This window comes from Daldinia childiae, assembly GCF_008694065.1.
Source record: "Daldinia childiae strain JS-1345 chromosome Unknown Scaffold3, whole genome shotgun sequence".
NCBI classification, from domain to species: domain Eukaryota; kingdom Fungi; phylum Ascomycota; class Sordariomycetes; order Xylariales; family Hypoxylaceae; genus Daldinia; species Daldinia childiae.
In genome coordinates this window covers 3,582,550-3,598,830 of record NW_022984644.1, presented here as the reverse complement: position 1 = coordinate 3,598,830, position 16,281 = coordinate 3,582,550, and the positions used below count along the sequence as shown (strand labels likewise).

General features: G+C 44.3%; 4 protein-coding genes across 4 annotated transcripts; 2 read left to right on the top strand and 2 right to left on the bottom strand.

The window, feature by feature from the left end:
• Positions 1-1,723: 1,723 nt before the first annotated feature.
• On the top strand, positions 1,724-5,104 carry GL218_03694 (uncharacterized protein; the record flags this gene model as incomplete). Its single annotated transcript, XM_033580267.1, has 2 exons — positions 1,724-2,196; positions 2,281-5,104. The coding sequence occupies 2 exons, from the start codon at positions 1,724-1,726 to the stop codon at positions 5,102-5,104; spliced, it is 3,297 nt and encodes a 1,098-aa protein (XP_033436578.1).
• A 788-nt stretch (positions 5,105-5,892) lies between these two features.
• On the bottom strand, positions 5,893-6,990 carry GL218_03693 (uncharacterized protein; the record flags this gene model as incomplete). The annotated part of the gene is made up of 1 exon (XM_033580266.1): positions 5,893-6,990. One exon carries the CDS (start codon positions 6,988-6,990, stop codon positions 5,893-5,895), a length of 1,098 nt encoding a protein of 365 aa, XP_033437562.1.
• Positions 6,991-9,161: 2,171 nt separating this feature from the next.
• GL218_03692 (uncharacterized protein) lies at positions 9,162-9,893 on the bottom strand (the record flags this gene model as incomplete). Its single annotated transcript, XM_033580265.1, has 1 exon — positions 9,162-9,893. The coding sequence occupies one exon, from the start codon at positions 9,891-9,893 to the stop codon at positions 9,162-9,164; it is 732 nt and encodes a 243-aa protein (XP_033437561.1).
• A 1,506-nt stretch (positions 9,894-11,399) lies between these two features.
• Positions 11,400-12,466, top strand: GL218_03691 (uncharacterized protein; the record flags this gene model as incomplete). The annotated part of the gene is made up of 4 exons (XM_033580264.1): positions 11,400-11,481; positions 11,536-11,709; positions 11,784-11,808; positions 11,884-12,466. 4 exons carry the CDS (start codon positions 11,400-11,402, stop codon positions 12,464-12,466), a joined length of 864 nt encoding a protein of 287 aa, XP_033436731.1.
• Between the last annotated feature and the right edge of the window lie 3,815 nt (positions 12,467-16,281).

Below are 16,281 nucleotides of genomic sequence, written 5' to 3'. Positions count from 1 at the left end.
TAGGTTAGGCCCCTAAGCTATTCTATGCAGTTTTACGTGGAATTTCCATTTATCCTCTAAGAGTGGCTGTTAAGCGGTCATGAATCTACATAGTTTCGGTCACTTCTCTTGCCAGCAAGACCGTCCCACTGATGCGCACCAGGATTGAAAGTGCTGACAGTTGAATCGACTGTATGGAAAAGGCCCTGATCTACCGGACCACCCTCAAATCACCATCCCCACTGACTCATACGACTGCGAATACGGTAAGCATTGCGGATGTAAATGCTCATAATTCAACCCCGTTTGTTAATATAATTCTTCAGAGTTAGATAAAGTATTAAGAAATATTTTATGAACTCCGATAGTAGCGCTTATATCAACGTATATATCACGCATCTAATGTAGTACGGTGTCCCGTTAACTATTGAGGCTCAAGCTAATCAAAGATTCCAAACTAACTAGGGGTCAGGGTCAAGCTTACACAGACTTGTCAAGTCTGGGGTTCCCTGCTTTATACTATGTACCTTAGGTACACGAAGTCTTTCTATGAACTTTTGTTTCTTCAGTTTTCTATCTGGATGCTGTTGACGCCACATCTTACCGCGCGCTATGCTGACTTTTCGCAGCACGACTGCAAAGTCAAAAACCCGACGAAAAGCGAAATTTCCGTTAGCCGCGCTACGAATTAATCAATCAGATGGTTATGATCGATCTTTTCTTTATCTGTCAACCTAAATAGGGGATGGTGGAAATAAGATTACCTACCACACACGTACCTCTAAGCGAACCGATACCCCCCATCTCCCCCACAGGTCCAACAGGTCCACAGGTAGAGATTTGATGATCATTTACCAATTATGTATGCCTGTAAGTGCCGTCGTATGCAGGTTGGTACCTGCAGTATGCAGGAGAATGCACAACAGGATCTAGGTACTACTTGGTTAGCGGTACAACAGAAAGAATTTATCCTCTTCGTCAACTAAAAAACCTGCAAGATTGGTTACAAAATATCTTGTTTCTTACCCTCCGACTTACGACAGCCTTGCCCCGAGGGATAAGTACTAATCGATTACAAGGAATTAAAATTACAAATAGACAAAAACGAACGCGACAAGGATCTGCAGCTTGGAATGCTAATGAGCAATTGATAGGTTGACAGGGTTTGTTGATAATAATTAGCCACTAAAATCGCCGTTTGAAAGCCACACGAACCAAAGGAGTACCATCTCAGGCAAGCCCAGGAGAATCAGGACAATTAGGACAACTAAGGGTTACAAACTGGGGAAAAGTTACGCGCTAGAAGATGTCTATCATCTCTCAAGCGCCTGCCTCATTCTGCAAGAGCCACATAGATGCTCATGCTTTTCATATCCTTAATACCCCTGAACATTTTAATGGTCTAATAATGGATAAACGACCGATTACAACGCTACCCGGCCTGTAGTCTATGCCGCCATCCCCCTTTCGAACATTTCCACCCCCATGCTTAGACGAGCTGTGGTCCTTTTTCGTTCTTTCTCTGTTGTGTGCCCTCACTCTTTCTGGCTTGTCGATTATTTGCTGGGTTTTTTCATGTTGCCCATGTTGCCCATGTTGCCTTCCTCTTATTGTATCAGTGAAACATTACCAAGTTCCTCTGGCAGGCCGATTCGATAATCTCTTAGCCCAGCCTGTAACTCTCCACTCATTCCTCCTAGCCATGAATGACAGGACAAGGGAGTAAGATAGTATATCGACCACCATGTCTGTCCCTCAGCCTCTACCGAACCAGATCCTCCAAAACCATCCGCATCGGCCTTCCCTAACGGCTTACTCTGAGACTTCCCGTGCCTCATCTGATCTTTCTTTACTTCAGCAGCCGTTTCCCTCCCTCCCAGACCAATCCCTTGACCTTGACCTTGACTCACCTCAAGCCCTACCGGGTTCGAGAAACACGAAGAAGCTTGTCATCGACAGCTCTGCCGGCCTACCGCCCGTCCGGTCCATTCGACGCAAACCGCTGTCGTCGACCGCGTCACCAATCGCTACTAGGTATTCTTCTGGGGAATATCTCGCGATTGCAAAAGGGTTACCTGGCCCAGACCAGCGGTTCTCCCGCTCTTTTTCAGTTGATAGCCCTACCGTTTACGAGTTTCCTCGCCCTCCGGTTGGTCCGCTAGTTAAACCTGGATTGGAATCTCCCTACGATTTCATATTGATCCAGAGTAACAGAGAGTAAGTCAAAGTTTTATTAATTTACAATCCAATGCCGGTTATCTAAGTATAGGACGTTGTTAATTAACACTCGAATTTATCCAGAAAACCTCCCGAGACTCGCCATCCTTTAGCTTCTGTCGACTCCAGCCCGGCTGTCACGGCGGGTGAAGTTGAACGGCCAAGTTCTCAGGGTAGCAACCCTGCCTCTTCTCAAACACGCCACACTACCGATTCGTCGCAACATCACGAACGGACCGCCTATGACGATTTCTTTAGTGACGAAGACGAAGACGAGGATCCGCTAAGTGACAATATTCTCGACGGATACAACTCAGATTCGTCGGATACTAATAATTCTAATTCTAATTATTCTAATACTATGTCGTTGCACATTACCCGGAAAATCACACCCCCACAGTTGAATCTCAAGTCAGACGATACGTCGCTGACTCCAAAGGCCGACACAAACGACATTAAGTCGCCCAATACTGATAAACCCCTACCGAAATCACCCGGCTCGTCAAAGCTAGGAACGTTCTTTGGCTGGACTTCGCCTTCGAATACAGAGGCGTCAGACAAAGGATATTCGCCTATTCCATCACCCTTTAACTTCTCAAAGGCAGCTAGTGTTACCGATGCATCCCCAGTCACAACAATCGGACCACAATCACTACTGGACGCCCCCAAGGCATTGTTCGGATCTCCAAATTCAAGGGACTACTACGAATCTTACTTGGCAACACCATCAACCGGTACGATACCACCACAATATCAAATCGAAGAAATGGAAGATGAATTAAAGGCCATCTCGGCCGAATTGGCAGCTTCAATTCGGCGCGAGATGGACCTAGAAGACTTGGTAGACAGGCTACAAGCAGAGAGGGATAACCCTACGACAGCTGGAAACAAGAGAACCAGCGATTATTTTTCCGATTCGGGATACAGCTCTGCTAAACTAAGCGAGTATGACCAATCGAGGGAAGAGATAGAAAAAATTCAGAGGAGATCAGAGCAGGAGAAAGCCCAGATTAGGCTCGAGTTGACTAACAAACTCCAGGATGAGAGGTCCAGGAGACAACAACTTGATGTGCAGATCAAAGAGCTTTCGGAAAGGGCATCCCAAATTGATCTCGCAAAAGTCAATAATGTTGATACAACCGGACGTGTTAAGGAACTAGAAAGCACCTGCGAAACTTTGCGGCGCAAGCTTACCGAAGAGCGCCAAGTCAAGGATAACTTTGAAGACTTACTCGCAGCGCTCAAGGGTGAGCTCGAAAATGCCTCCAACCAACGCGATAACCTTCGTGACGAGGTCGTCCCCCAACTTCGAGCACGTGTGGAAGGCCTCGAAACACAGGCGTCGGAGCTAGAGAAGATGACGTATGAATCGACAAAGATGCAGCAAGAACTTCAAGCTCTGAAGAGCGAGAACTCGTCATTGAAACAGACGCAGCCCAACTCGATGGGCACCATCTCTGAAGATACAGCATCCGCTGGGTCCCGGCTGTCTCGATCCAATTCCTTGACCGGCCCTCCGCCGTCCTTTAGGCTTCAAAGAGCGCCCTCAGGTCTAACGAGATCCAAGTCGGTTAAGACATCTGAGTCTCGGGATCAGCTATCAGAGCGAATTAAGGACGTCGAAGAGCAACGAGATGCTTTGCACAGAGCTCTACGGAATCTGTTGGATAGACAAGAATATCAGAATAGAGAGAACCAAAAGAAGATACAAGCCCTTGAGATGGAGCGCGATCGTCTCTTGACCCAGTCACCACAGAAGGCCGGCTTCCAGAAAGAAATATCCAACCTTAGAACTGAGATTACCACTTTGCGTCGTCGAGCTGATGAGGCGCTCGAGCAGAAGTGGCAAGTAGAGAAAGGACTCGGAGGTCTTAAGATGGATCTTGATCGAGCCGAGCAGGAGATAGCATCTCTCAGGAGCTTGCTTGATGAGAAAGATATTCTAATCCCACCGTCTATCTCACGCCTAAGCAACGGGAGCGACAAATTCGCACCCCCAGTAACATCAGATTCTCTAGCACTAGCCTATGAAGATCTCCAGAAGGCATATGCCAGCTCTCTTGAACGTATTAAAAAGCTCGAGGCTAGTAGCTCACCAGATGAGTTCACAAAGCTTGCAACGGAGAAGCTTGAGCGGGCACTTTCTTTGACGATCTCAGAGCGCGACATTGCGCGCCAAGAAGCGACGTCGTATCAGGAGCAGCTCGAAGCTCTTAAAGCGGGCGAACGGGTTTATCTCGAATCCGAAAAAGCACTGGCTGACGAACTGAGCGAATCAGCTCGTCGCGTCGAAGAACTAGCTATTCAAGTCCGTCAGCAGTTGACTACTAATCAGACTTTACGTCAAAGAATCTCGGATACGGTGGCTCGCGGTGAAGCTGAGCAGAAGGCCAATAAGGAGCGCATTACCGCAATGCAAGTACACCTCCGAAATCTTGAGGAGAAATTAGAGGCCGCCCAAAATGCTTCTGAGGACCGGATCACACGATACGAGGAGGATATATCTAACCTCAGGGCCAGCCACAATGAGCAGCTAAAACGGATGCGAGACGGCTTACGTTCTCCCCGTACATTCCCGCCGAAGTCGCCTTTATCCCCCTTTTTCTCAGGCCTAAATGCTCGGTCTCCTGGTCTCAGCGCTACGCGCTCCGGCTCGGTTGTCAAGGTATCCGATGATGCCCAAATTGACCACCTTCGCGCACGTATCGCCGAGCTCGAAAATGCTCTAACCGATGCGGATGCTGAGATGCAGCAGGTTGTCGGCCGCATGAATACTGCTCAAATCCAAGTCATGGAACTGCAGGAAGAGCGAGAGGCGGCCGTTAGCCAAACGCGAAAGCTGGAAAGAGAGCTCCAGGCCGAAAAGGTCAAAGCTTTCGAGGGACGATTCAAGAGCTTGCAGGTATAGACCATTGGCTCATTGACTAAGCTTGAAAGATGAACATCTTTACATATTACGATTCCATGAAAGTCAATATGGGCATACGCCCATGTGTACTACTTTTCCTTCCTTCTTGGCATTTACAGGAATCAGACATCCTACACATTGGGTATGGCAGCGCGCTCACCTGGATTCAGCATTGGGCGTTTGTATTAAAGCATCACCACCTTGGTTTACTGTTTATAGCTATTGTATTTTTGAACGGTCGAACCTGGCCGACTACCTATTGTATAATACTCGAACCCCGGTATTGCTGGAGGATTCGAGGGATTGTATACGTAATGTTTTAACCTAGTACTGTTCTACCTGTATTTATACGCGGTCGGCTACAGTCGAGCAGAAATACTTGCACCCGAGAAAGGTGCACATAGTTAGTATTGTACTATCGGGAAGAATACCCGGAGTTAGTTGATAGTTTAAAAGAACTATTGTAACTACATTTAACAACGTTATGTTCCTTTATTCTTGGTGAAATTGCAATTCTATTCGTGACTGGACTTGGAGTTTCTTTACGGTATCGATAAATCATGCTTCGGGTATGGTAAATACAGGGAGCTTGTGGAGGTGAGGTAGTTCAGAGTAGCAACGTTATAGCATGGGAACAGGGCATCGGGATATGGTATCAGAGCGTCGTTATATACGAGTTTAGGTGAGCTGTGCTATTTGCAAATTGGTCTGTCTACAAGTGCTGGCAAAGCAATCTGTAAATAGCATAGTTTTTATTCAAACCCCAAATAGAGGAATTTCTGAACCTATCACGTCGCCCGAGATGTCTCTTGCTCCGACTCTGGCTTTTTTGCGTCGGCTTTAGAAATGACAACTGGCTTTTGTTGTTTGTCAACGCCTAGCCAGAGAAGATCGGGCCGGCTATAGTGACCGACGATATCCAGGAAGCCCCTATTTGCTACGACCTTGGTGAGATCTAGATCCCCATATAAGATGCCCTCTGTTTCAGGCTTACCATCACCAAGCGGTGATGTCAATCTTCTCCCGTCGGGACCAATGATACAACTGTGACCCCCTCCAGGCTGCGCACAGAGAAGCCCATTTTGAGTGTTGAAGACGTCAATGCCGGCCTGAGTGCACACAGATGTAGCATGTAAAACGTAAGCGCCGCTTTCGATCGCATATGTCTGCGATAAATTCTGACATCCGTCGGCTGTCATGCTCCATAGACCCGGATGATCTACGCCGGTTGTGGGGTCTACCGGCGGCCACATAGATATATGAATGACGCCGCCTTGCGTGATGCTGTGATACTTGAGAAGTGGCTGAGTATGCTCCCAGCAGGCTAAAGCTCCTACCTTGATTTTGCCTAGCGGAGCGCCGAAGTCAAGCTCTGCGACGTTAGTCAAATCGTTGCCGGATCCATCTCCGAATACGGTACGCTCCATGTGCGTCGGTTTTATCTTTCGCCTATGGAGGGCTAGCTCTCCCTGCGGTGAGATAATTGCCTGTGCTATGTAGGTGCTGTTCGAAGGACTTCTCTCCGAGAACCCGAGAACTACAGCAACGGAGTGCTTTTTGGCTACCGCCTTGACTTGTTCCATCTCTTCTGATTCTATAGCCAACGAGTTGTAAATATGCCTAGTCTGGAGCTCAAAATCCACAGGACGAGTCCTGTTATATTGCATACCTAATGTTAGTAGAGCTCCGTGAAACAGGACGGGAATGGAGTCAAACACGGACCATATCCATGCAGGATATCCGGGGACCCAGGCCTCCGCAAACGCAACGATCTTGGCGCCGTTCCCCGCGGCCTCGGCGATAAGTTCGCAGGCTTTTCGGATTGACCCCGCAAGGTCGAGCCACACCGGCTCGGCTTGTATAACAGCAACTCGAATAGTAGTCATCGTAATTACGAGATAGGTTAATAAATAAAAGTAAATGGGCTTTGAATATGTTGAAGCGCGAAGCTTTATTATATTTGTACTATATACTCAAGATTTGGTGCGAATAGGGGTAATGCTTATCTCGAAAAATGGCTTACTGGAAATCAGTTATGTCATATGTTATCTTAATATTACAACGTTGGTATCAATATACATAGGTACTCTATAGATAACTTAACATGGAGATCCTGGAAGATTCAGAAGAGCAGAGATACTATCCTTCGTTACGTAAAGTTGGTGGAAAAGTCACTAACTAATAGTAAATCGAAGCGGAACTATTCATTTATCAAGGTTACTTCATCGTTCTGATAAGACTATAACCCCCTTTTTAAGATAACTAAGGGAGACCCGGCAACTCATCCAAACCAAGCGAAATGGAACTTCCATATAGTCACATTTTTTAGAATTTTCATCCTTCATTCTTCAATATAAACCTTAGCATATATATAGGTATTCCTATTGGTCTATATGTGCAGATCATATTATAAAACATCGATGTGCCTTCCGGACCTCTGGCAAATTCACTGGCTTTGGCCCCCATACTCAGCAAGTTCGATGAGTCAGTTAATAGCTTGACCTGACTTGGACCTGACCTGATCTGGCTTGGGTAAAACGTAAATATTTTTTATTTGTGTAACAAGTACGTACATTAAAGATATACGTTAGGTACTTATATATTTCTGACTACATTTGATTGGTGTATTTCTTGTGGCTGATATTGCGAAGGCTGTAGCTTTATAACGACCGCGGGGAAATAATTTCTCCATGGTTAAAAAATGCTACGTGGAAGAGTTAAAGCACGGGGAACTTTTCTAATACTGCCCGGAATTTGAATAGGGGAAAATTTTCAAATGAAACTTGAACGATTTACGATTTACTAAATAGGAGGTCATCACTATTTATGTGATAGCATAGTAGTCTATGGAAAACATAAGCCGCGTAGCTACTACGTCTGGATATAGGTTTACATGCTTATCCCTTTTTTCCACGGGGTTTCTCGCCCTATAGCTCTCAACTACTTAACTACCTTACCTATCTCCTAGTATTTGTCCATTAATAGTGGGAATATCAACACTGGAAACTCTCATTGCACCAGCTGTTATGAACCTCAAAGGCCTTAAAGTTTTAGGGGGTAAATATTAAAGAACTATGCTTTATCCTAATATAGATGGAAAATGTATTAAGCATCACGGCAGTTGCACCTACAGGGACCAAATCTATAAACATGTATGGTAACGTAACTCGTGCCTTGCATAAAACCAACCAGCTCTAGAGATTTAACCAATTAGCACCCGCTCCATGGCTTATACTGCCTATCATTTTGAGAGACGATAATCATCGGATCTCATTGCATAATATTGAGCTACAGCCTACGCCGCACATTTACATCACTTGTATATCCCGGATTATTAATGCTCAGTGGTTGCCTAGCCGGGATGCTAAGCCTTGTGAGAAAGTACTATGAGAAGCGTAAGCGGTGAAAAATTCACACGTGTACTAGAAAACTTCACTTTGTATTACACTTGGCCTATTCTATCGTACCTAGGTAGCATCTAAGACATCTGCATAGATTTAATACATACCTAGATACATATCACATAAGACATAGTGTACTTTAACCCGCCTCGCAAGGCTTTATAGGCGTACTCTTACCGCTAGACAAGCAGGAATCAGTTAGGCCTATATAAGTACCTAAGGTGCCTATTAACTATTATCTGTACCCAGTAGAAGGACGGTAAAAAGGCGGTACGACTACTAGTAAGATCACTGCGCTATCTGTTTTGACGCCTTTTTGATTGGGTATCCGAGGTCCCTAACCTGTTGTTTCGGTAAAGTTGTGAATAAAATAGTCATGGAATCGCCACTCGTCCAAACTGACCGAACTGGGAGTTGCATGCGTCAAGGACTCCCGCCTTTATGCAGGTCTCATTTTAAGGATCTATAGTTTAGTTTAGTTTGGATTTGATCAAGTGAATATTTTGCGCTATTCTTAAAGAGGAATCTTCTAAGTCTATTAAACCTTTATATTGTGTACCTATATCGCTCGCCCCCTGAACACATCCAAACAAGCCCCCAAATTTTCAAACGATTAGGAAAGCTGTCCCTATTTCCCCGCCAGCAACAGTTTTGTGTTAGTTGAAGGCCATTCGTTGCCTGTTGTTATCACCGTTGGTAATACCCTTGTTGTCGCCATATTGTACCCCAATTGTCGTACCTTGATTGCGAGACTGTTTGATGACATTCCCTTTGTCCTTAGCTTCCAGCTGTTTATCCACAGACTTCTCAAGCCACGGATCGCATCCCTGAAGAATCCGCTTGAGCTCCTCTAGATTAGACTTGCTCAACCCTTTGCATTCTTCATCACTGAGCTTAAGGAGGACCTCACGTTTAGCCTCCGGGATGGTTCTTTCGAGATCATCCATTAGTTCGCACATATTTTTTATAAAGTTGTCCAAGAGTTCCTCTTTCTCAAAATCCCGCCTCTCGATTTTAGTATCCTTGGATGCTTGAAATTTGCGGCCGTCAAGGGATTTCATGAACTGGTTCCGAATTTTCTTCAAATCACTCGGAAAATTTGATCCCACGTCCCTGCCTATCTCATTCTCTGGTGTTGATGTCTCGCGTTTAGCACGCTCTATACGATCCCCGATATCGCCAAGTACTCTTTCCACCTCATTTGCGTCATTATCAGCGTTGTCGATCGTATCAATACCAATTTCGCCCAAGCGGGAAAGGCGAAGCTGTATATTATCAAGCTTTAGTTGATGAGTTGCGAAGTCACCCGCGAACTTTGGTGTAATTTGAAAGCAACCTAAAGTATTGATATGACATTGGAAGAGATCGGTTGCCGTGGATGGAGCCATCGTTTTTGAGGGACCCGGGCACTGGTGCATAGAGCGTGTGTTGAGTAGTACCATTTTGGAGGCCGGACGCAAGAAGGTAGACTTGTATTTAAATTGATCTTAGCTACATCCGAACACAGATGCTTAGCTGGGAGGTACTTATCTACGGTGTAGTCTTTGAACTACATGTAGCACGACTACCTAAGTAAGGCTGTATTTAAAAGCGCTTGGAATTTTGCTTTTCAGGTGCCAAGTCACAAAAATGCCTTTCCCCTCTCTTGAGCCACGTAAGCCGTAAATGGTCACGTACATATAGCAACTTTGCGTAGAGCCGCAAAGGCAGTTGGAAAAGAAGCATCTCGATATTTCATTGGTTGGCTCCACAGGTTTCTGGGACAATAAACCCTATCCATCGATCTATACATATTTTACAGCCAAACATCTTAGAAATATACCTTAATTTGTTGAAAGTAATATCTATAAATCTTCTCATAGGTCACAAGCATTGCTGCTGCATAAGATGATAAGAAATTGTTAATAATATACCGTATATCAAGTGTTGAAAGGAGGTACTATGTACCTAATTATCATCCGGGAGACCCGTATGTTTCAACATGCGGCATCTGGCATGCAGGGTTGGCGGAAACAAGGTGCCCAATGTTGGTACGAGCTGATAGAGGTAATGGTGGCAAAACCCTCCTAAATGCATCGTGGCACTCAGCCTCAATAGCCGCTTACGTTATCCTTGAGAGCCTGATCATTCATAACCTTTGATTTCGAATTTTATCTAATAAATACAAACAGGTGTAAACTTAAAAGGGGGGCGGTTTTTTTTCTTAAACTAGTGACTGTTAATATCATTGAATTCCTAACCACTTTACAGTTTTTTTTTAAAAAAAAAGGGGCATTTAGTTAAAGGTTTTATAACATTGTAACTTTAAATATTCGCTTACATTTGCCATTTTAAAGTAACTGCATTACCATACATGGCTTATAAATAAAACCTTGTCAGTACCGTACATAATAAGGCTGATAATAGGCGAAACCTTTGCATTTTAGAAGATAAGGTATAAAAGCTGGTAGCGAGGTAAATCAACCCGGAAATATAGTTACATTATAAAGTGCTGTATTATGTCATTGTCTATTACCAAGCCAATATTTGTTCGCTTAATGTAAGCACTATGACATGGTTGTAACGAGGTTCAATCCAATCACGTTAAATTTCTATAATATATACCTAAGCACATCATGTCAATATATCAACTATGCAAGCCTTAAGGAGTATATACTCGATTCAGCTTCAGTCAAATAGCCATACCGGAGTTCCGGAGTTCAGCTATTGGTTGACGTTATCGGGCGGTGCGGTGTTGGGTGGGTAAGCATTCATACCCATCGTAATGCGGCTCTTATGTTTGTAAGAAATACCTAGATGGGATAGTATGTATGTGATATTATAACATAATTACATGTAAACCCTTTTGCCAATTTTCATTGTCGAATGGCTTAGAAACTAGGTCCTTTATTACAATGTCTGGACACAGCTACGCAATTAATCAACACGGCAATATTGGCCTAGTTCAAGCAGTCCACTACGGGGACAACGTTTTCTGTTGGTCTCGAACCTTTAGCACCCTATGAGTCATAGCAGCACTTACATTTTTAGATGGTAATACCGATAGACCCCTGACCTTGAAGCATGTTGCGCTGGAGACGCACAAGAAGGTGAAGTCAGAGTGGGAGGAATATAGAACATGTGATTGGCTGCTGCGGGAAAATGATTTTCAGTTGTGGGAGAAACTGGATAGGGAGGTTTCTTTTCTTTGGATTCATGGTCGCCGTAAGTTCTTATAATCACCTAATTTAATGTATATGTCTTCCTACCTTAGGTACTATTCGCTAACTACCTAACAGCTGGGTGTGGAAAATCAACATTGATGTAAGTGTCCACTTAGACCATAGATACTTCCTATAGTTTGCTCTTGAATTAGCTAAAGTTAATGCTCATGTCAAGGTCTCGTGTCATCGAGAGCATATATCATCAATTCATGGAACAAGGCCCTGAAACTATCCACCTGCTTTATTTTTATGTCGGCTTTGGCGATGATCAAGAAAAGGATACGCTTTATCGAAAGATGCTGATGACATTTTGGGAGCAAGCAACTAACGAATCTAATCAACAATCGATCAATACATTCGGAAATCATTCTACCATCGAGTTAATCGAAAACAAATTACATAAATTTCTAACCTTTTCGAAACGCAACGTATATCTCGTCATTGATGCACTAGATCAACTTCCCCTGGATTCTCAATATCAAATTCTCAACGGCCTAACCGCATTGGCCCAAAAGCTCAGGAATGAAACGGACGGCAGCCGTCTTAGCGTAGCTATCAGTTCTCGTGATTGCAACGGCATAGATCAACTGAAAACATATCGAGTATTCCCAATCGAAGTCACAGCGGGAAGAAACAAGCGTGATATAGAAATATACCTTCAGAAATGTCTCGAATCAAAATCGAAACTGTTTCAGAAAAGACCAGACCTTGGGGAAAAGGTCTTTAACCACTTAAGTGCAAAAGCGGATGGCATGTAAGTATCATGAACCTTATCTCCTTGATTATAACTAACATGGAGAGACTAGGTTCCTATGGGCTGGCCTGCAGGCATTGAACATCTGCAGGATGGAAATGGAATCACAAGTCTTAAATGCGCTAAGAAATCTCATTCCACCGCAAAAACTACAAGACATGTACGGAGTCTATGCTGAAGGCTTTGAGTCTTTCCAAGAATTAATCCAGCAGCAGATAGCTCAAAGGACAATGGCTCTTCTCGCACACAGTAACGGTTCAATGACGAAAGAGGTTATTCTTGTGGCACTCTCATTGGGTGATCATGGGGAAGTAGACCAGGGGCTCTATGATGACTTGACCAAGGATCCTACTATAATCGTCCGTTTCTGCAATCACCTAGTTCGAATCAACGAGAGTCTTGGTGTCTTTCAGTTTTGCCATAGAACCGTCTTTGAGTTCTTTAGGGAATATAAGTTAATTATATACAACCACCGAATTGCGGACCTTTGCTTATCCCACTTGTGTTCTCCAAAGTTCTCTGGAGGCCCTCAAGATGATGCTAGGTGGTATAGTCCTGGGAGCCTGGCAGTGATTCTACAGGAGCATCCCTTTCTACCTTTTGCATCATTAAAATGGGCCATAAGCATGAAGGAAAGCTTTGAACCGGAAACTGACCTCGAAAAAAGCCACTCTAAGATACTCGGTCGGCTGAGGATACTTTTTGATAAGGAATCAGCAGTCGGAAGGAAAGGAAATCTGAAATTGGCATTCCAGGTGTACTTAATCAATTTGGGCAAAACAATGCCTGGCGGAGTCTGCCATGAACACATCGTCAGTTACTTTTCTCTTGTCAATTTTTTTGACATTTTTAAGAAAAGGGGGTGGTTTGACCCAACAAGGCTTGACGATGACGATCTGAGCCCGGTCCATTGGGCCATACGGAATGAAATTGATCATCAGGGTGCTACCTCCACTGTTAAAAAGTTGATTGAATATGGCGCCAATATTAATATCGGAGACAAAGATGGCCGGGCTCCTTTATATTACGCGGCTTACTGTGGAAATGGGGAGGTGACGCAGCTGCTTCTTGATAATCAGGTCAAGCTTGACCTTGAAAATAAGAATAAAGAGACGGCTTTAATAGCTGCCTGTAGAATGCACCACGAAGATGTAATACTACGTCTTGTTAAAGCGCAAGCAGATGTGAAGATACGAAGTTCTTTTGGCACTGCTTTACAGGCTATTTCCCTAGTCGGATGCTGTGGCTGTGCCGAAGTAATACTCAACCGTTATGGAACATCTAAACTTACTGAACAGGATGGACCATTTGGAACTTCTCTTCATGCTGCTGCATTTCATGGCCACTCAGATCTTGTCAAGCTCCTTTGCTCAAAGAGGACCAATCTTCTTCATGCAACGCACGCAACGTACGGCAGCACTATTACAGCCGCAGCCACGGGATTTAATCCAGGGCTGGACCCAGCTCCTTTTCTTGAAATTATACAGGAACTGGTCAGAAATGGAGTAAATGTCAATGATCGGAGCGGTGCTGTAGGGCCAGCTCTTCGTGCAGCAGCATATCACGGGAGCCCAGAGCTTGTTCGTTTGCTGTTGGATAAAGGTGCCAAGATTCGCAAAGCCAAGGGACCGATGGGCACTGCTTATGAAGCTGCAGAAGACCGTGGACATCAAGAAATTAAAGACATTTTACTAGCAAGGGATGAAAATGCTGCTAAATATAGTGGAAATCATGCTTCCAGCTCGCAAGGTCGTCAAGAGATCCAGCGAAAGATCTTCAGGGCCACTGTGAAGACGAGGAGCACGGCCACTATCAATAGCCTCATCCATCAATTTGAGAAATTCTTTGAAAAGGAAATCATAAAAGGTGAAACATCTTTTCTCAGGGGATTAGCCAAGCTTGGCGAGAATGCCTTCCAGGACGTGATAATGTTGGCCACAGAGCCAGAAGATAACTGCAACACACCACCGAGGAGAAAAAGGAGCAGTAAATCACGATTTCGGCAGTTTATCCATCATCTTAGGCGTATGAACTTTATAAGCAAAGATGATGAACTGGTCTTTGATGCTGATCATGCTGATGGAATATCTCCCCATCTTCACAGAAGAGCAACTACATTTGGTCAAGACGGCCTAAGAGAGCATCTCCCGCAAGTCTTAGACCGGATGACTCAAGCGGCAGTGAAGATATTAGAGGATTCTATTACTAGCAAAGACGAAGCTGTAATCAGATTAATCGCTAATACATGGGTTGAGGCACTGAATACTCTGGTTTCTTATCCCGGTTTTGGTGAGTCGATGCTGGAAATGGTAGTTCAAAGGCGTGCAAGTGAGCTCAAGGGACACTTTATAAACCCAGATCTGAGCCCTAACGAGAGATCCGAAAAATCTAAGGCTTTAGCCTCTGTTGGTATTGAACTACTTCTAATGGCCATTAAGCGAGGGCAGAAGTTCAGGCATTTGTCCTTTGTTATCTCTAAACTTTGGATCAAGGCAGTGAATGACGTCGAGGAACTTGGCGAAGAAGGACAAGCACTAATACAAGAACTGATTGACATATTGTCAACCCGATTTTCAAATGTGGTTATGAATCACGATCGAATCAATGCCGATGCTTGCGCAGGAGCTGGAGTTGAGCTGTTGAGAGCAGCAGCATTGAGCCTTAAAACGAGATTGCTAGACAGGCTCTGTAAGGTATGGCTGGATTGGTGGGAATTGGCTCTTGAGAAAAACATGAAATACATGATTGTGGAGTTGATCAACCAACGGTGGAAAGAATATCAAGGATGCCTTAAGGATAACAAGTACGATGAAGCATTGGGCCTTACACTCACAGCCATCGGGGTACTTCGCGCGGCTGTCAGATATAGGAACGAACCGGCGGGATTGGCGTTACAACCTTTCGTTGAATTGGGCTTTGAAACGGTGCAAGAAACCAATGCTGGTAATAATAAATCAGCTGGACTGAGAGCTCGGGACTTGAGCACTATTTTTGACGCGCTCATCAGCTTATTTGCGATAGCTGAAGAGGTACAGCCTGGTTGTTTGAGAACTTTAGCTACGAAGATCCTTGGCCTCACGAAGATTGCCTCAACCAGCAACTACCAAGAGCTTTTAGCGGTTATTGAGTTACGCGTCGAAGAGGTTGATAAGATCGTCTCTTCGTCCGACCGAGAGAAGCAGTTGATTCAGATGTCTAGAACAATTCTCATGTTCATCGACGTCTCATTATGTGCTGCAGAACAAAACTCCGGCGTCTTGCTAGTCTTGAAAAAGATAGCCTTGGAAAATCTAGCTACAATGCTACCAAATTTCATCGAGAGGGGCGAGTCGGTTTCGTATACAAGAGCTATTGCGTATTTGAAGTTGGAATATCATTAGGATATCAGAGAAGGAAAGCGGTTGATCTTTCAAAAGATCGTTAGGATGCTTCAATGTCTTGGGATATTAGTGGTTAGTTAGAAAATAGGGGTTCTTATTTCGTATAACTACGGAATCTAAAGTAAAGCTTCATGGATATTACCCAGTGCTTAATTTTAACGTAGCCTTTGTAGGATAACGTCTAAATGCGGCCCACAGGCTCTATAGGTTACACTAATACTGTTTAGGTGCCGTAGCCGATACGAAAGGATTCTATTGTTGCACGGCGTCTATTACGCAAGTTTAATCGGGGTCCTTTTCCTCCTTGTAGTTCAAGAAGGATTGTTTAAATAAACTGCTGATATCTAGCCAGTGAGCTTTAGCAACGTACAGTGATCTACAATGTTTTAGTCTCCTTATTAGTTGTACAAATCTTGATATAGGTCATCTTCGATGGAAC